Source organism: Callospermophilus lateralis, chromosome 2, assembly GCF_048772815.1.
Source record: "Callospermophilus lateralis isolate mCalLat2 chromosome 2, mCalLat2.hap1, whole genome shotgun sequence".
NCBI lineage: Eukaryota > Metazoa > Chordata > Mammalia > Rodentia > Sciuridae > Callospermophilus > Callospermophilus lateralis.
This window is the reverse complement of record NC_135306.1, coordinates 196,121,524-196,143,041: the sequence shown is the minus strand read 5'-3', so window position 1 is coordinate 196,143,041 and position 21,518 is coordinate 196,121,524. Positions and strand designations below refer to the sequence as shown.

The 21,518-nt window shown below is 33.9% G+C and overlaps 1 protein-coding gene across 1 annotated transcript; it reads right to left on the bottom strand.

Moving 5' to 3' along the window:
- Positions 1–17,146: 17,146 nt before the first annotated feature.
- Positions 17,147–18,157, bottom strand: LOC143390467 (olfactory receptor 8K3-like). The gene has a single exon (XM_076842852.2). It carries the CDS (start codon positions 18,155–18,157, stop codon positions 17,147–17,149), a length of 1,011 nt encoding a protein of 336 aa, XP_076698967.2.
- Between the last annotated feature and the right edge of the window lie 3,361 nt (positions 18,158–21,518).

Sequence of the window (21,518 nt, the reverse complement as noted above, 5' to 3'; positions counted from 1 at the left end):
TAAAAATGTGCTCATCTCTATGGAGACAGGTGAAATAAGCACTTCATTAAACTACCTTTGATACCTATAATGAAACCCCTCTCTAGATTCTCCTGTGTATTCCTTAACATGGCATTTTTGTGGAAAATTTATTAATTTCTTTTTAGTGTAGAGATTCTCCCTTAGGAGAAACCAAGCAATTTGTAATTATCCCTAAATAACTTGAAACCCTAATGAAATGCCTGCAGGTTGTTGAATAATTATCAGTGATAAATTTATAAAAATTTGACTTCACTTGTTTTTGTATTTATTGTAGGATCCTACAAACATTGTTTGCATATTAGGATCATAAAGAGATATGAGCACTCTTATGTTCATTGCAGTATAATTTGAAAGAGTCAAATGTGTCAATATATACTGAAGGACAAACACATAAGTCAAATGTTGTTTATGCAACATTCAGACTTAAAAATTTATATAGTTCATAGTGTGATAAAAGGATAAACCAAGAGAACATTAAATAAAACAAACCAGTCACAAAAGAAAAAGAATACTTTTTACATGACATATACAAAATACTCAAACATAGAATCAGTCCAGGCACATGCCTGTGATCCCAGTGACTAGGGAGGCTTTGAAATGAGGATTGCAAGTTCAAAGCCATCCTCAGCAAAAGTGGGGTGCATAGCAAGTCAGTGAGACCTTGTCTCTAAATAAAATACATAATAGAGCTGGGGATGTGGCTCAGTGGTTGAGTGCCCCCGACTTCAATTCCTGGTACCCACTCCCCCCAAAAAATAGAATCATAAAACAGAGTGCTGATTGCAGAAGAAAGGGAATTGAGGAAAATGAGAAATTGCAATAAATAGACGTGAAATCTCAATAATGCAGATAAATTTGAAGATGTGCTGTAAAACACTGTGCCCTATAGTTAACAGTACTGAATTATACACTTGAAATATTGAGATGGTAAATTTCATGGTCAGCACAAATAAATAATTTTCAAAGAAGAAACAGAGTCCCAACACCAGTTAAATTAGATGTAAATCTTGAAAACATTAAACTAATTTAAAAAAAAAAAAAAAACAGGCAAGAAATGACATCTTTCCTCTGACTTCTTTATTTTTTAAAATTTATTTATTCATTTTAAATTTATTTTAGGTATACATGACAGTAGAGTGTATTTTGACATATTATACATAGACGAAGTGTAATTAATTTTAATTAGGATCCCACTCTTAACAGTTGTACATGATGTTGTTTCACTAGTGGTGATTTAACATATGAACATAGTAAATTTATATCAAAATTATTCTATCTCTTCTATTCCTATCCCTTCTTCCTTCCCTTCATTCACATTTGTCTAAGACAATGAACTTTTATTATTCCCTCCCTCACCCCTTTTCGTGTGTTAGCATCCAATTATCACAGAGAACATTTAGTTTTTGTTTTGAGAGCTTGGCTTGTTTTGCTGAGAATGATAATCTCTAGTTCCATCCATTTACCAAAATGCCATAATTTTATTCTTCTTTATGACTGAGTAACAATCCATTGTCTATATATGCCACATTTTCTTTATCCATTGAAGGGCACCTAGGTTGGTTCCATAGCTTAGCTACTGTGAACTGAGCTGCTATAAACATTGATGTGGCTGTGTCCCTCTAGTGTGCTTTAGGTATATACTGAAATGCAGGGTAACTGGGTCAAATGGTGGTTCAATTCCAAGTTTTCTGAGTAATCTCCTTACTTCTTTTCACAGTATTTGTACCAATTTTCAGTCCCACCAGCAATGTATGAGTGTATCTTTTCCTCACACATCCTTATCAACATTTATTGTTGTATTCTTGATAATTGCCATTCTGACTGCAGTCAGATGAAATCTCAGTGTAGGTTTAATTTGCATTTCTCTAGTTGCTATTGATGATGAACATTTTCTCATTTATTTGTTACCATTCCTCATTCTTCTTCTGTGAAATGCCCGTGCAGTTCCTTTTCCCATTTGTTGATTGGTTATTTGATTTTGGGGGAGAGAGGGATACTGGGGATTGAACTCAGGGGTACTCAACCACTGAACCACATCCCCAGCCCTATTTTGTTTTTTATTTAGAGGTAGAATCTCACTGAGTTGCTTAGCAACTCACTTTTGCTGAGGCTGGTTTTGAAAGCAAGATCCCCTTGCCTGGGTCTCCAACCTGCTAGGATTACAGGTGTGTGCCACCACACCCAGCTGGTGTTAAGATTTTTTAGTTCTTTGTATATCCCGGAAATTAATGTCCTATCTGAGGTACAGTTTGCACAGCTTTTTTCCCCAATTCTGTAGGCTCTCTGTTTATGTTCTTGATTGTTTCCTTTGCTGTGAAGTAGTATTTTAGTTTGATACCATTCTATTCTGTAATTCTTGATTTTACTTATTATGCTTTAGTAGTCTTGTTGAGGACCTCTGTTTCTAAAATGACATGATGGAGATTTGGGCCTAAATTTTCATCTAGTAGGTGCAGGGTCTGTGGTCTAATGCCTATGTCCTTAATTCTCTTTGAGGAGAGTTTTGTGCAGGGTGAGAGACAGGAGTTAAATTTTATTCTGCTACATATGGATTTTCATTTTTCCCAGCACCATTTATTGAAGAGCTTCCTTTTAACCAACATATGCTTAGGCTCTTTTGTCTAGTATCATATAATTGAATATATGTCAGTTTGTCTTTGTGAATTCTATTCTATTCCATTGGTCTTCATGTTTGTTTTGCGTTTTTGTTACAGTATCTTTGTAGTATAATTTAAGGTCTGATATTGTGATGCATCCTGCTTCACTTTTCTGACTAAGAATTGCTTTGACTAACCTGGGCCTCTTATTATTCTAAGTGAATTTCATAACTGCCTTTTCCATTTCCATGAAGAACATTGGTAAAATTTTAATAGGAATTGAATTAAACCTGTACAGCACTTTCTGTAGTGTGTCCTTTTTGACAATATTAATTCTGTCTACCCAAGAACATTAGAGATCTTTCCATCTACTAAGATCTTTGATTTTTTTCTTTATGTTTTGCAGTTTTCTTTATAAAGGTCTTTCACCTCTCCTGTTAGATTGATTTCAAACTATTTTTTTTCAACACTGTTTTGAATGAAATGGCTTTTCTAATTCCTCTTTCAGCCAATTCATCATGGGTATATAGGAATATAATTGATTTATGGGTGTTAATTTTATGTCCTGCTACTTTACTGAATTCATTTATGAATTCTGGGAGCTTTCTGGAGTAGTTTTGTGGGTCTTGTTAATATGAAATAATGTCATCACCAAATAAGGATAATTTGAATTTTTCCTTTTCTATTTGTATCATTCTAATTTATGTCTTTTGTCTCATTGCCCTGACTAGGTTTTAAGGACTATGTTGAATAGAAGTGGTGAAAGAAGGCATTCCTGCTTTGTTCCAGGTTTTAGAGAAAATGCTTTAAATTTTTCTCCATTTGGAATGGTGTTGCACTTGTGTTTAGTATATATATCTTTTACAATGTTGAGGTATGTTCCTACTATCCCTAGATTTTCTAATGTTTTCAACATGAAAAAGTGTGCTGTATTTTTTTCAAATGCTTTCTCTTCATCCATTGAGATGATCATGTGATTCTTGTCTTTAAGTTTATTGATGTGATGAATTACATTTATTAATTTCTGTATGTTGAAACAACCCTGCATCCCTGGTATGAATACCACTTGATCATGGCATACTATCTTCTTAGTATGTTTTTGTATGTGACTTGTGAATATTTTATTAAGAATTTTTGCATCTATGATTATCAGGAATATTGATCTGAAATTCTCTTTCCTTGATGTGTATTTGTCTGGTTTTGGTATCAGGGTGATACTAGCTTCATAGAGTGAGTTTTGAAAGGTTTCCTTCTTTTCTTTTTTTTTCCTCTTTTATTAAAATATTTATTTATTCTGATTTTTTATACATGATAGCAGAATGCAATTCATTTCATATTACACAATTTTTCTAGTCACTGATTGTACACAAAGCATTTTCACACCATTCATGTCTTACACATGTACTTAGGGTGATGATGTCTAACTCATTCCACGTCATGTCATTCCTACCCCCTTGTCCCCTCTCTTCCTCTCCCTTCCCTTTGCCCTATATAAAGTTCCTCCATACCTCCCATGCTCCTCCCCATCTCCATTATGAATCAGCATCCTTATGTCAACAAAAACATTCGGCCTTTGGTTCTTTGATATTGGATTACTTTTTGTAGCATTATATTCTTTAACTCCATTCATTTACCTATAAATGATTTTATTCTCTTTTAATGATACTTTGTGTATTTATACCAAAGCTTCCCTATTCATTCATAAACTGAAGGGCATCTGGATTGGTTCCATAATTTAGCTATTATGAATTGTGCTGCTATAAACATTGATATGCCTGTGTCCCTGTAGTATGCTGTTTTTAAGTCTTTTGGATATAAACCAAGAAGTGTGATAGCTTTGCCAAATGGAGGTTCCTTTCAAGTTTTCCAAGGATTCTCCAAACTGCTTTCCAGATTGGCTGCACCAATTTGCAGTCCCACGATCAATGTATAAGTGTGCCTTTCCCCCCCACACATCTTTGCCAACACTTATTGTTGTTTGTATTATTGATAGCTGCCAATCTGACTGGAGTGAGATGAGATTTTAAAGTAGTTTTGATTTTCATTTCTCTAATTGCTAGAGATATTAAACATTTTTCTATATGTTTGTTGATTGATTATAAATCCTCTTCTGAGAAGTCTTTCAGTTCCTTGACCCCAAAACTAAAATACTTAGGAATAAACTTAATGAAAGAGGTGAAAGACCTCTACAATGAAAACTACAACATGCAAAAGAAAGAAATTAAATAAAACCTTAGAAGATGGAAAGATCTACCTTATTCTTAGATAGATAGAATTAATAGTGTCAAAATGACCATACTACCAAAATCACTATACAGATTCAATGCAATCTCAATCAAAATCCCACTGACATTCCTTATAGAATTATTTTTAAAAATCATGAAATTCATCTGGAAAAATAAAAGACCCAGAATACCCAAAGCAATTCTTAGCAAAAAGAGTGAAGCTGGTGGCATTATTATTCCAGACCTTAAGCTATTCTACAGAGCAATAGTAACAAAAACAGCATGGTATTGGCACCAAAATAGACTGGTAGACCAATAGTACAGAAGAAAGGACACAGAGACTAACCCACATAACTACAGTTGTCTTATATTAGACAAAGTTGCCAAAAATGTACATTTGAAAAAATATAGCTTCTTCAACAAATGATGCTGGGAAAACTGAAAATACACATGTAACAAAATGAAATTATATCTCTATCACCATGCACAAAACTCAACTCAAAGTGAATCAAAGACTTAGAAATTAAACCAGAGGCCTTGTGCCTAATGTAGGAAAAAGTAGGCCCAAATCACCATCCTGTTGGATAAGAACTTCCTTAGTTAGACTCCTATAGTGCAAGAATTAAACCAAAAATTAATAAATGGGATTGAATCAAACTAAAGAGCTTCTTCTCAGCAAAAGAAATAATCAGTGATTTGAGTAGAGAGCCTAGAGAATGGGATCAAATCTTTACCGCATATCAGATAGAGCACTAATCTCTAAGATATATAAAACACTCAAAAACCTTAACACCAGAAAAACAAAACAAAACAAAAACAAAAAAAAAACCAAAAAAAAAAGAAAGAAAGAAACAAAAACAAAAACAAATAACCAAATCAATAAATGGAGTTCCTTTCTTTTCTATTTCATGGAATAATTTGAGAAGTATTGGTTTTAATTCTTCTTCGAAAATCTTGTAGAACTCAGCTGAGAATCCATCTGATCCTGGGCTCTTTTCACTGCTAGGCTTTTGATGCCATTTTTTGTTTCTTTGCTGGAAATTGATCTATTTCAACTTTCTATCTCCTCCTGATTCAATTTGGGTAGGATATATGTCTATATAAATTTGCCAATGTCTTCATGATTTTTTATTTTATTGCAGTATGTATTTTCTAAATAGTTTCTGGTTATAATTTGTATTTCAATAGTGTCCATGGTGACTTTTTCTTTTTCATCATGAATTTTAGTATTTTGAGCTCTCTCTCTCCCTCCCTCCCTCTCTCTCTCTCTCTCTCTCTCTCTCTCTCTCTCTCACACACACACACACACACATACACACAGAGAGAGAGAGAGAGAGAGAGACAGAGAGACAGAGAGACAGAGAGAGAGAGAGAGTGCTTGGTTAAGTGTTTATCAATTTGATTTATTTTTCAAAATAACAGCTTTTTTCTCATTGATTTTTTGATTTTTTTAATATAATTTAATTGTTTTTGGTTCCAATTTTATTTGTTTACTGTTTTCTACTGCTTTGGGTGTTGACTAACTCTTCTTTTTGGCTTTGAGATATAACGCTAGGTTACTTATTTGGTGACTATTCTTTTTAATAAATCAGCTCAATGCATTGAACTTTCTTCTTAGAATCACCTTCATAGTGTCCCAGAATTTTTGATATGTTTTGTCGCTATTCTCATTTAGCACTAAGTATTTTTTTTATTTCATCCCTGATTTCTTCTGCTGTCCATTGGTCATTCAAAAGTGTATAATTTAGTCTCCAGGCATTACATTAGTTTTTATTTTTCTTATTTTATCATTGATTTCTAATTTCATTCCATTATAACCTGTTAGAATACAAGGAATTATCATGAATTTTTGTACTTACTAAGGGTTGCTTTCTGGCCTAAGATATGTTTTATTTTAGAGAAGGATCCATGTTCTGTTGAGAAGAAAGTGTATTTGGTCATTGATGGATGAAATATATATATATATATATTCTAAATAATTAATTGTACTTTAATTTTTATAGCTCTTTTATTTAGCTTTTGTTTGGAGAATCTATGTAGTGATGAAAGAATTATGTTAAAGTTATTCAGTATTATTTTTTATGTTCTATTTGATCTTGAAATTGAGACATAGATTGATTTCTTTCTAACTGTGAAATGTCATTTTGCTCTGGCAATCTTTAAAATTTTATCCTTATTCTGTATGTTAAGCATTTTCATAATAATGTGCCTTGCTGTGGGTTTGTTGTAATTTTGTATATTTGGCGTCTTGTATGTCTCCTATATTTGAACTTACATTTCAGACTTTAGGTTTGGAAAATTTTCAGATATCATTTTATTGAAAAGTTTGTGCATTCCTTTGGTTTATATATCGGAACATTCGTCTATCCTGATACATCTTAAGTTTTGTCTTTTCATGTTATCCCATATGTCTTAGAATTTCTGTTTTATGGTCTCTGAACATTTTTCCTCTATGGTCAATAAACATTATTTTCAAAATTATATATTTTGTCTTCCAAATGTTCTAGTATGCTGGTGATGCTTTCCAGTGAATTTTTACTTTGGTTCATTGATTCCTTCATTTAGAGGATTTTTGTCTCATTCTTCTTCAGGATCTCTATCTCCTTAAAGAAGTGATCTTTCAATTTTTTATATTTTCTCTCTGATTTCAATTATTATATCATCTTTTTCATCATATTTTAATTTAAATGAACTTTCTGAATTCCATTTCTGACATTCCCAGTACTGTAGTGTCAGTGGAGTGTGTTGCTGAAGTATTCTGTGTTGCTTTGGGTGGTTTGTTTTCTTCTTTTTTCATATTGTTTATGGGTCTATCCATCTATCTGGATGGGTCTGAAGCTGTAGCATTTCTACTTTATGACTTTATAGTGTCCCTCTATGTTATTGGTACCTCACAGATTGAGAGGGGAGCTCAATAATAGCAAAAATCTATGTAAACAATATGCAGCAGTCGCTTTAGTACTTAGTTCCTATTTTTATATTGACAGTGTTAATTGATACAATATGTAGAAATTGTAGGATTAGGAATTTCCATCAGTAAAAACTGTAAATATTATTGAATTATGTCTGACATAAAATCAAACAGTAAGTGTTGTCTATGACTTCTACTATATTAATTGTTGTTGTGGCATTGGTGGTATGGGTAGATGTAATAGACATTAATTAGTATTAGGAGGTGTTAAGGATAGACTTGATTATGAGGGTTAAGAAGAAATAGGACAGTACAAAAATATCTGTAATTTCAAAAAGAAGGTGAATAAGGCACATTCAGAAGGTAAATAAGGCTATGGTGTTAATGAGAAACAAAAATATAAAGGAGGAGGAGAGAGAGAATATAATTTGGCTGTCAGAAATAGGAAAAAAAAGAAAGAGAGAGAGAGAGGGAGACATGGAAGATAGAGTAGTGACCAATACTACATAAACAAAATAAAAATATGCTAATTAAAATCCTAACTCTCAAAATACAGGACTTGAGAAAAATAACACCTTCCTTCCCCCCACACCCCCCCCAAAAAAAACAAAACAAATCAAACAAACAAACAAAGGCTAGAAATCAAAAAAAAAAAAAATAACAAATGTATATATGTATATGCATAGGTGTCCTTTGAATCAATCAGCACATATTCAAATAAAACAAAAAACAAATATAGACTATGTAATGTACAACCACAGATATGAAAAATTGTGCTATATATGTATAATATGAATTGAAATGCATTTTGCTGTCATATATAACAAATTAGAATAAATTTTTATAGAATTGTTTAAATTAATACATATTATAAGTAGAAAAACAAAAAGAAAACCCAAACCGAAATATTCAGTAAGCATAAATGTTCATTGTCAGTGTCCAACTGACTTTTTTTCATTTCTTCTTGAGGTGTGAAGTAAGTGTGGAAATATGGGACACAAGCTGATGATTCTTTCTTTTTTCTTATGTAACCCAGTTAATATTTGGTGATTAGGGTTTCCCAACTTCCCTTCATTGGAGGCTGCTATATGCAGCCCATGTTGCAAGTTGGTTAGCATAGCCCCTGGCTGGGGCAGATGAGCCTTCAGTGAAGGGGCTGTTGAGCAGACTGAGCTACAGCCAGTACAGCCACTTGTTGGGAGGGTCTAGCCAGCCTAGTCCAAGTGGGTCCAGAAGTGAAATCTTGAGCTGGGTGAATGTTAAGGCAAAGTAATTGGCTGGTTCAGGTGGGCCTGGCTTCAAAGTGGAGGGCCAGGTAGATGGGGCGGTGGTTGGCTGACAGTGTAGCTGGTATGTCCAATGGACCTAGTCATCCTGGGCCAGGAGGATCAGAGGCAGGTGTTGAGCCTTGTGGGCTGGCAGTGAAACTGTGGCCTGGACTGGGCAGGCTTGGTGATGAAGTGGCAGCCTGGCGATTGAGCTATGAGCCTGCAGCTTCCTGATGGACTGAATAGGGTGCCAGAGGGTTGGTGGACTTGAGCCTGGGGGTTAGAGGGTCTGGGTGGGTGCCAAACTTCCAGATCCGGTAGGCATCAAGGACTGGGAGACCCAGGAGGTGGTGGATTGGGGTCCCTGGGCTAGTAGCAGGGACCCCATGGGTGCTGGCTAGGTTGGGCTCCAATAATCCACTGGGAGTGTTTCTCTGAGACCCATCAGCTGGGCATGTTGAGAGCCCAAGGCCCTCAAACCCACCCTTGCAACTTCTTAACCTTCTGTAGCTGACCTGGTTATCCACTGCAATCTGCAGGACTTACAACCATGAATTTGTTAGGCCTAGTTAATCTTTGCTAGGCTCAGATAGATTTTTGAAGACCTGGCTGCGAACTCATGGATCTGGGTTTCCAGTTCCTGTTGATGCTGCTGCACTTTAGTCTCAATATTGCTCCTGTATCTGCTCTCTGCAGAGGATTGATAAACTCATGCAATATATATTTGTAGATCTGTTTAATGAGTTGAACAGTGTCTAATTGGCTAGGGAAGTCTGTCCCACTCACCACCATATTTTTCCCTTTAAACCTTCGGGGAGAAGCAGTATTTCCACTGCTTAAGTTCTGGGTAGCCAAGTTGGAGAAATTCTGCCTCACACTAATACCGCCATCTTGCCCCTCTCCTCTGAATGCTTTATATAAAATATCCAGAAAATAAAAATTCTTAAAGATGGAAAACTTGTTGCCAGGAGGTGAAGGACATTAAAAAAATAATAACATGCATTTATATAAGCTTAAGTGTTGGATTATTTGGGGGAGTTTCACAAAAAAGCCTAGAGCCATAGAAAAACTGAGTATTGAAATTATATCAATATGACAGGCTGAATCCTAGACGTTTCTGGTTCAGTCAATGGCTAGACTAGACAGAGATGAGGGTTGCACAATTTTGCAAATGTAATAATTGCTCTTGAGTCATTCCCTTTAAAACAGTTGATTTATGACACATAAATTTTACCTTAAGAATTTTCAAATGAACTCTAATATATTCTCATGTTTGTTATCTGTTTCTTTAGTGAATAGCTTGTTTATATATTTTATCATACACATGTATTCCTGATAATGATATGTGTCCAATCCCATGCAATAATTGTTTTTTAATTAGTTGAAGCTAATTTGGGGTTTATTAAAACTTCAATTCTGACATATTCAAAATAGATTATATCCACAAATTACTCAATTTATATATATTAAAGATATATATTTAAACTATATATTATAATATTATATATTATGTATTTAACATACATAATGCATATAGAATCTATGCTATATGCATTATGTATGTTAAATATATAATATATAATATTATATATATATTTATATATATATATAATTAACCTGATGGTATTATAATAACTAGAGTTCTGATAAGTATTAACACTATTAATCTGTGTTTTGTAAAGTAAAACATACTTGTTTTTCATAGTAAAAATTACATAAGAGTTAAACTGACTTTATATATTCACATTAGTCCATTTTTATTCACTTTTACTACAAAAATCATATTTTATTTAATGATACTCTTTCTTGAAACTTCTTCCTATGATTCTTGGTTGTAATCCAAGTTAATTTACTTCTTTACCAGAAGTTATCATTATCTACACATTTCATTCACAAGCACCATTGGTTATCAATAAAATTATGTTCTTATACAAAATATGCTTACAGATGTTTTCTATTTGAATGGTAAGCAGAGTGAATAGGAATTTTAAAATTGAAGTAAACCTTAGGTTTTATTTTTCTTAATTTTTAAAGAAAAATGAACAAATCTTAATCATACTTGTAAATTTTAATATCTTTCTCTAAGGAACTTTTAGAACAGTACTTGATTCAACATTAATTGATAGAAAAACTAAATGACTAGTCAGTAATGATATTAAAGAAAACTGGAACACTGTTGGCACTTCATTTGGCAAGTGCATGAAGTACTGCATACATGGCATAGGTTAAGGGCATCTGAGTGACAAACCACTCCCCCATGCTAGGCATGTGAGAAGCAAACCACTTACCTTGTTGGCACAGGCCTGGGTGTGAGGCTTCGTGTTGCAGTCCCTGTCCTTGCTCCATGGTCCCTTCCAAGATTGGTCACTACAGGGAAAGTTGGCCAGAAACTGCATTGGTGGCTGCCTGTAATCTGCTTAGCTACTGCCTGAGTGTATATACATGGTAAGGGCGCAATAAAATCAGACCTGGTTCCTGCTTGGTCAGGAGGACTTGATTAGCAACACCACAGCCACACTCTTCTCTACCTTGTTCTGTGGACCTCCTCATTGGACAAAAGAGAGTTCATGCAACTTCAACCTAATCAATATGCATAAAAATATGCAAAAGTCTATAAAGCAATTCTTTTAAAATTCATAAAGATAATGATATGCCTCATAAAGTCTTAATAAATCTTAACAATGAAAATTGGAAAAAAAGATAATGTGAAATACTACCTAACATCTTAATTTGCAAATTTCTTTTTTCTTTGGATCAGTTTTGGTATATCCATGTTAATTTAGTGTTCATTATTCTGATTTTTGTGAATATTTGAGGTCATTTGTAACTTACACATTAAATTCAAAATCTCCATTACCCTTCCACTAGAGGAATGGAAATACTTCAAATACTTCATCTTCTCACCATTACTTTAGAATCACAAACTTTTAATTTTGTGTCAATTTTATGAAAAAGAGTGTTTCATATAATTTTACATTTGTAATTTTCAGAAAAATGTAAATTGAATAAAATATACAAAATAAATTTAAGTACACACTTTATGCATGAAAAATTTTTTTCTTTGAAAAATTTTGTATGTATATTTTGTCCAGCAAATTTGTCATCTGTAACAGCCTCACAGAGTAGTAGGGCATAAGAAAACAACAAAAGGTGAATATGGACCAAGTTTGGAGAGAATCCCATAATGATGGATGGAGATTCAGTTCTGGGTAGAGACAAATTTGCCATCCTGTTATTTATTCTATGAGTTGCAAATTTTATTTATTTTTTAAAATCTAAACTTTTTAAAAAATTTAGCATAATCTTGAAAAATATTAATGTCTAGTCTTTGTATTCTGTGAGGAATTAAAAATGGATTTTGTACCTGTGCTGTGGATTATATGATAAAATAGGAAAAAATTCACTCTCATGAGTCGGCCCAAGGATGACTCCCATAATTTGAGCCTGTTCCCTGTCTGTCTGAGCCTCAGGCTGTATAAGTAGATTCCTGTGTAGATCGAAGAATGGAGCAGATTACTTCAAACCCACAACTCGATACTAACAACTCCATGGAAAATAATGTGAGCTTATTAGAAAAGTTGTTACTCCTTCTACTAGGTCATGTTTGATTAAACTAGTTAGAAATAAAAACAAAAACAAAAACAAAAAAAAACTTTTTTTTTTTTTTTTTTTTTTTTTTTTTGGTACTGGGGATTGAACCCAGGGTTACTTAACCACTTAGCCACATTCCTAATCCTTTTTTGGTATTTTATTTAGAGACAGAGTCTCACTGAGTTGCTAAGTGCCTCACTAGGTTGCTGAAACTGACTTTGAACTCTTAATCTTCCTGCCTCAGCCTCCTAAACCACTGAGATTACAGGTGCTCACTACCACACGTGACTAAATAAAACATTTTTTTTAATAAATGTGATGATGTGGTCTAATAATTTGAATTAGCTGGAGATTAAGGAAAATGGGATATAGCAATTTAAATAAAGATTACATAAATATATGCCTGTACCAGTGTTTTGTGTGTATCTGCAAATATCAGAATTCATGTAAAACTATGTATGAATATACACATTTATTTACAGGAACATTGTGAAAGGCAAAATAAAACCACACTCATAATTTTCTCATTATCACCAAGCTAGCAACAAAAATAGATGCTGATTCTGCAGAGAACAAATCCTGGTCTGTAAGAAAGAAACTTCAAGGAAAATAACATTTCTTTTGATGTGCCATTGAACTCTGTCTAGTCTCAGATAGACAAACATCAACACAAATATTTTTCTCAAGTGTCATATGCCCCTTAAACACCATTTTTGAATTTTTAAATCCGAACAGCAAAGGCGGATTAAAAGGATAGGGACTTGTCATCTTCTGATGGCTCAGAGGTTTTCTTATGGCTGATAAATGATACTGTGGGGAAATCTAGCATCAGGAATAAACAAACAAATGATTTTAAAAAATTGTAAAGGAAGATCTGCTTTAACAGTCCAAAAAAAAAAAAAAAAAAAAAAAACACACCCAAAATATTAAATCCTTCTTTTACAGGAAATAAATTAATTGAATCACCACCCATTTATTTACCCTCCTCCCAATACAAGCTCAGCAGAGATTAGCTGTTTGAGTGTCTACGCACAGATGCACTTTGCTGTCCTTTTCTGAAACAACTGCCACATCCTCCTGTGCATCAGCTAAGATGAAAAGAAATTTACAGCAGGCTGCTGTCATTTTATCCAAAAGTCATTCTCCTGTGTCCTTCATCTTGGCCAGACTCATGATGTCTTGTCCCATTGCACTGAGCAAGTCCAGAGTATGGAAAAGCAAAAAGACCAGGGTTGGGTGTCAGGACACCTGGCTCAGGTGAGAGAGCTCTTCGCTACAGGAGGTATTTAGGTGATAGGCAGAGATGATATGGATGAAACCTAGGGTATCTTCAGCCATCAGAGCCAATGGATCTATGGCAAAGGGGTACCTCAGAGGGAAGGAGACCTCAGAACTTCCTCCCTGGTAGTGGTCCCTGACTGGTTTCTAATCTTTCTGCCTTTGGCCACTGGTATTGAGGTGACCACCAAGGATCCGTTTTTGTCGCTAGTTTTGCAATTATGAGCAAAATTACTAGCCTCACGTTTGTCTTCCTTCCTTTCTTTCTTTTCTTTGTTTGTATGATGGGGTAATGATCCATTTATTTGATTTTCAATCCCTATTACACTAATGGGGATTCTGAAAATGGTTAACAAGTAAATACAGCAAATGCTTTCTGTGAAGGAATCAGACAATACAACAGTTCTGCATGGGACAATGGGGTGGGAAAGTTGTGGGAAATTGCCAGAAGGCAACTCAGAGAGCTAGCAACCAGGTGAAAGCAACAGATATTGGGTTTGAGAACAGAAAGTGAATTAACAATAAGAATAAACTGCAGAAGCACCAAGTCTGTGGGATTCTTCAGTGCGGGAGGGAATATCCCCTCATTGGCCTGCAGAAACTTTGTAAGGAGGCTCTGCTGTGCAGGAAATTCAGTTTGACTCAGAAAAAAAAAATGCTTAGATACTGTGAAGTGTGCTGGTGCAGGAGAGAGACTTGGCACTTCCCAGCATATTTAATAAAAATGGGGCTGCTGTACCAGCAGCATAAAGAGACTGGATTTTCTGAGCACGAGATTAAAAGTCCCTGCATTTTTCTTTCTTTTTCTCTATTTATGTATCTGTGTATTAATGAATGTATGTATGAAATGTTTGCCACACTGGGGACTGAACCCAGGGCCTCTCATGTGCCAGTCAAGTGTTCTAACACTTAGTACATCCCCAACCCTGATTTTGTAATTTTGATTGTCTTTTTCTTTTTGCTTTCTTTTTGTGTCCTCAAAACCCAATGACCACTTATGCTTTGCTTTTCACAGGATCAGTGGGGGCCCAACTGAGTCAATCGGGGTTCAGGAGTGAGACTGGCATGGATTTAGGGGCAACTTTGGTTGATGATGGGAGCCACAGCTGCTGGCCTGCAAGTCTATAGAGCACAGAACACTCAATGTTGTTTCCTTTTGAAATTCGTGGTCTCACTCTAAGATAAGGAGTAAGGCCAACAGTGAGCAGAACTGGGTCTCTGGTTAGTGATGGGTTGAAGCTGCTACCACAGCATCCTACTGCTGCCAAGGCTCAGGCCCATACCCAGAGTGTCTGGAGTATCTCCTGATGGGATCTGAACACTCCCACCTACCTCCCCCCAGCAAATCTACACACCAAGTTCCTTGGAATAAGGGAGTAGTACAACCTTAACTGGTGAGGATTAGAGGCCTGACCAACAACTCCTGCCAGAGATTAACCTCCATCTCCAAATATAAAAACACAGCCATAATAAGGGCACATTCTGGTTTGAAATAGACAGGATCCCTCAATATGTGCTGGCATGCAAGGATGAGGCAGAACTCTGCATGACATCTTCCCTAACGTGTTTTGTTGGTTTGGCTCCGAGCTGAGAGCTAACAAACAATACTGTATTCCAAATTGTGTTCCAAAAGCATCCTCGCAGCAGGGGGAGTTCTGAAATTGAAACCGTGGAAAGAAGTATTTGCTTTTCAAAATTAGATATTGAAACTTTTATCTTTCTCTCTATAAAAGGGTATAATTATTTATTAAAGTTAATTTATGGAAACATAAAATAAAGTATTTTAATTTAAACGTGTAAAACTTGTAGTGAATTAACATTTGATTGAGTTTCTGTCTAGCATATTTTCTAGGAAATTAAAATATTTTTAAACTAATTGCTGTAGTTCTGTTATATAATTTTATCATAATAAATAGAATTGTATAAACTCTTCAGTAATATTCATCCTTAAATGATTATATGTGTGTATGTATGCTGTTATCATTTCAATAAAGTTTTCATTCATATTTAATTGGCAAAAGATAATTTTATTATATGATGGTATACTAAGAAAACAGATCAGTCTCTATATTATGTCAGTAAAATATATGAATGTTAATAAATAAAATGAAAACATAAAGATAATTTTTTTAGAGGATGATGCAGCAGAGTTCAGGGCTGGGGAAACAGTTCAGTAGTAGAGGGTTTTTCTAACATACATGAGGACCTGGATCCAATCCCCAGCACCACCAAAAAGAAAAAAGTAAAAATAAATGCAGCATAGTTCAAATTATAGGATTGTCTGTTTGTCTCCTTCAAATTTGATTACCATCAGTATAGTCAAAGAATATTCATATCCCCAAAATAGTACATTGTCACATGGAGCAAATATCAGGCAAATCAGTCACAAGAAAGAACATTAACCTTAATTTATCATAGAGTAACAATAAAATACAGACAGGCTATGACTTTTAAACAAGAATTTTCCTTTGCATTTAGAGAGGTAAGGGAGAGTTACCATCCCTTAGAAAAAAATAGGTAGTAAGGAATTAAGATTAACCCAGTAAGGAATGAGTGAATAAATGAACAAAGAAAAAAAGAAAGACAGACTGATCTTGGAAGCTTGTATGGAAGAATTTTAGAAATTCATCTTAAATGGTGCATCTACTCATATATATTCAAGGACTTGACTAGACAAAACTAGGTTCACTGCTGAATCTATGGGTTACTAAATTGTCAAATAAATTGGTTCAATAGGTCCTCTCAGGCTCATATATGAAAGTAAGGGTACAGATGAGAAAAGGCAATGACTCTAAGACTCTAAGTGGAGGAGTGGCATTTGTGCATATTCTTAGGACATGTGAATCCTTGTGTTACACTGAGCCTCTCTATACCAAAATTAAGTTGAACATGTCTATAGATGTGTATAAAGCCTAACAGAAGAATTGTGCTTACCTCAAGGGACAACAGGTTCACAAACACAAACATGGGTACTAAACACTATAATAGTTAAGGCTATAAATATGGCTAGCTCAACTCCTAACTGTACATGTTATTCTTTTTTTATTCTCATACAACATACACTCTATAGTATAGAGATGATAAACCAATTATATTATACCGATGAATTGCTTCAATTATCATACTACAAATTAATCTCCCCCTTAAAGAAGGCAGTGTTCTTCATCATTTTGTTCTCTTATGAGTTCATAGCATTTAGAAGTTTGAGAAGGACTAAGAAGGTCTATCTCTTAGGGCATATTTTTGCTTGCTATGCTATTTCGGAGAAACACAGCACAAGTTTCCATACAAACTTGGTATGTATGACTCATATTGAATGTAGTTTTTAGGAAAAACATTGCATAACTTTTTCCAGGTCCTCCGTAGGGCATATTTTACATCTTTGTTCCTCAAGCTATAGATCAATGGATTTAACATGGGGATAATTATGGTGTAAAATATGGAAGCCACTTTATCAGTGTCAAAAGAGTGACTGGACTTAGGCTGCACATACATAAAGAGCAAAGTCCCATAGAACACTATGACCACCATCAGGTGGGATCCACAGGTAGAAAAAGCCTTACGCCTGCCCTCAGCAGAGTTCATCCTGAGAATGGCTATGAGGATTAGCAGGTAGGACACAAGGACAATCAGAAGAGAAGAAAGCAAATTAAAAGCTGCTAAGATTAGAATTATCAGTTCAATTTCATGAGTACTTGAGCAAACCAATGGTAACAAAGGGAGGCTGTCACAGTAGAAATGACTGATGACATTGTAGTCACAGAAGGGTAAGGTAAAAATCTTTATGGTGACCAGAAGGGACACAAATGTACTGTAGAGATAGGGAACTGCAACTAGTGTATGACATACCTTCTGTGACATGATGACCGTGTAGAGGAGAGGGTTACAGATGGCCACATAGCGGTCATAAGCCATTGCGGATAGAATAAAAAGTTCAGAAGCAATGAACACAAGAAAGAAAGCCAGCTGTGTAGCACACAAATAATAGGAGATGGTATTCTGGTCCACAACAAAACATACCAACATTTTGGGGCCCACAACTGTAGAATAACCAAGATCTGTAGTAGCCAGGTGTCTGAGAAAAAAGTACATGGGTGTTTGCAGGCTCTGGTCCACCTTGGTGAGGATGATCATGCCCAAGTTGCCCAGCACTGAGATCATGTAGATGATGAGGAACAGCCCAAATAATGGAGCCTGCAGCTCAGGGCGTGATGTGATGCCCTTCAGAATGAACTCGTGCACCACTGTCAGATTGTATTTTTCCATCTGTTTTTATTAGAAAGCCTATTCTGGATAAATACAGTATCAAGGTCAATTGATTATAAATATTTGCAAGAGATTAACATTTATCATGCAAACCTAGGGTAAATAAGTTATGTCCAAACTTTCATATTTAAAATATTCAAAAATATGTCTTTACAAATAAAAAAATATAAAGAAAGGAATCAGATCAACCACTCATTCTCATCTAGGGTAATTTTCTTACTAATGATAATTTTGTGATATCTAGAGATATTTTGTCACAATTGTGAAGAAAACTGCTAGGTTAGAGATCAGGTAAACTACTGAGCATTCTGCCTAAATCAGTGTCCAGATCAACAATTTCATTCTGAGGTTCAAAAACCTTGATAGATAGAGGTAGTAGGTAGATACATAAATAAATAGACTTTCTGTAGAAAATGGATAGATATATAGAGCTTGAAATACACACACAGTTATGTGGATACATAAATCAAAAATGATAACAGCTTAAACATTTTAAAACTTTGGGCATATAATTATGAATAATAATTGTATTATTCCTTATTTTTATTTAAAATTCTATAATTACAATCACATAATTACAATTATATTTAATTAAATGACATGCCTGCTATGAGGATTACATAGTAAAAATTTCTAACAAATTTCATAAATGAATACAACTTTCTACTTAGACATGATCTTATAAAATCTACATACTGCTAGTTACAATTGAAACCCTTAGCCTAGTCAGTATATACAAATATCAAAACTATAAAAAATATTTCTGAAAGTTATTTTTATATATGCATAAAGAAATATATATGTGTATACATACTGTCCAAGTTATATGTGAGCATATTTATTACAAAGATTATTTTGAAAAAAATATTTTTAACTATTATTCTATTGTACAAAACAAAAAGCCTTTAAAAAGCAGGGTGGTTGAGAATGAAGGTTGATTAAGTGATTCCATGTGTCTATGCTACCTTGAAATATTTCTCAAAAATAGTTGCCTAATGTCTCTGTTGTATTGTTATTTATATATTATATATAATATTTATAGGGACTACTGCTATAAACAGTACAATATATTTATACAATAAATATAATATAACTGTACATTTACATTATAAATATAATATACTGTTTATATACTGTCATATATATATATGTATACACATACACGCATATATATATATATGTGTGTGTATGTGTGTGTATATATATATATATATATATATATATATATATATATTTAAAATTGTTACCTACCTGAAAGAGATTTTTATTATATACGTAAATTAGCATTCTTGTGTTTCTTGTGCCCAGGGACTTCACTTCTTCTCCAGGACTTAAATAATGAATAGATGAGGATCAAGTGACATAGGATGAGTATAGAAATTATCCAAACTCAATACCATGACCCCCACACTTACTAAAACTGGACAGTGTGCTGTTGGTTTGAATTATCTATCTTCTATTTTTCATAAAAATTTTAGAAATATTTTAGTGTAAGTCACCTTAATGTAAATTGACTTAAAATGTTAATATTCTCCTGAAGCACTGTCCTTATAATTAAGATACCCTTACTTCTTTGTAACAGATTCTTAGTATTTTATATGCAAAAATCTGGGTGAAAATGAGGTAATCTAAACAAATTAGTAGAAAGTCATTGGCATTGGTTTTATACAAGGAAGACTCATAAAATTTCCTTTTGAGAAAGAAATATTATATTTCAATGAGAAAAAAGGTTGAAATCATTTTGTAATAAATTTTATAAAGTTCTAAAATGTGTAAACATTTAAAATGATATATAATACCATCAAAACAATAAAAAAATGACATGGATGGGTTGATGGATGTCATTTGAAATATTACTGTCCATTAAATTCATAGAATTTTTTTCAAATCTGATCAAATATGCATATAAGCATATAAGCAAATGAAAGCTATCTGAGCATCTCTAAAATACTGGAGATGAACAGGTACAGCATAGGAGCAAATGCATGACATTCAAAGAAAAAAAAATACTACTGGAATAAAATACTGTACGCACCTATGTTTTCTAAATAAAAGATAGAAATGACACATTTAATAGTGAAAATTATCATGACATCAATCTACAAGTGAGGTCCAAGGACATGGAATCATACAATTTGACAACATTAATTATAAACAGATTTCATGCCATGGACATTTAACTTACATAAAACATTGCTTAGATTCGCGTGACTACCTGACATCCTACCCTGCTACAAGTACACATCATTCCTAAATTAGACGTATGAAAATATTTTAGATTAAATATTAAAGAGACATTTTCAATAAATTCAATAAGAAATACAGTAATTCTTGTTTTCTGTTGTTAAGGTTTGGTTTCAAATGTAATCATGAAAAGTTTAAAAAGTGACCTGGTAAGAATGAACTTCTACAAGTAAGCAAAGATGAAAAATGTTTGCATTCATCAGTGTTGTAATTCAATTGAAAAAAAATAACCTGTTTTTTGTAGTTCAAATCTACACTGAATACTGGAATTTCATTTTTTAACTCTATAATATAATTTTTTTAGACTCAGATCCTGCTGTAAAATGAATACTTTACCATCACAATAGAACTGAGGACTTAAAAGTCTCTGACGCTCCCAAAAATGCTTTTCATATTTTATTGTGAAGTGGAAACTCCCTTTTGCTTATGAAGAGATCAGGAATAAATTATATTTATATATTTATTTTCATAATCATTAAATTTCAAACTATTTGTTAAATTGTCACAAAAACAGTCTGGATACACTAGTTAGATAATTATGTCAAAATAAGTCCTAATGTTATTTATAACTAAAATAAATTAATGAAAATATCAGCCTTATATCACTAGGTAACTAAGTGTTTGGAAGTATGTCAAGATGAAAGACAGAATGACTGCAATTTAAATGATGCCATTTCATACGGGAATAGTTGCTCAGTGGCAGAGAGCTTGTCCAGCATCCACAAGATCTTGGCTTGCATCCCCAGAACTACACAATTCCAATTCCTTGATCATTTACCTCCAGTAACTATTGGCTTCAATTAGACATATGGTCTTATTTTTTTCTGGAATCATGGAGTTGAAAGCACAGAACTCAAATAAGAAATGATCACTAACATAAATGGCAGGACCATAGCAAAATATGATCATTTCTATAGATACTGGTAGCATACACCCCACATGAAACCTTCTGTCTTTGTTACCTGAATTGAAACCTCTTGTTTGGATTGCCCTGTTTTGTTAGCATGGCATTTGCAAGGACAATTTATGGATTCTTTTGCCTTTGGAGGCTCTCCCTGAGGAGAAGCCAAACAATTATTAGAGTTTCCCTAAAGCATTTGGAGATTAATAAACGACC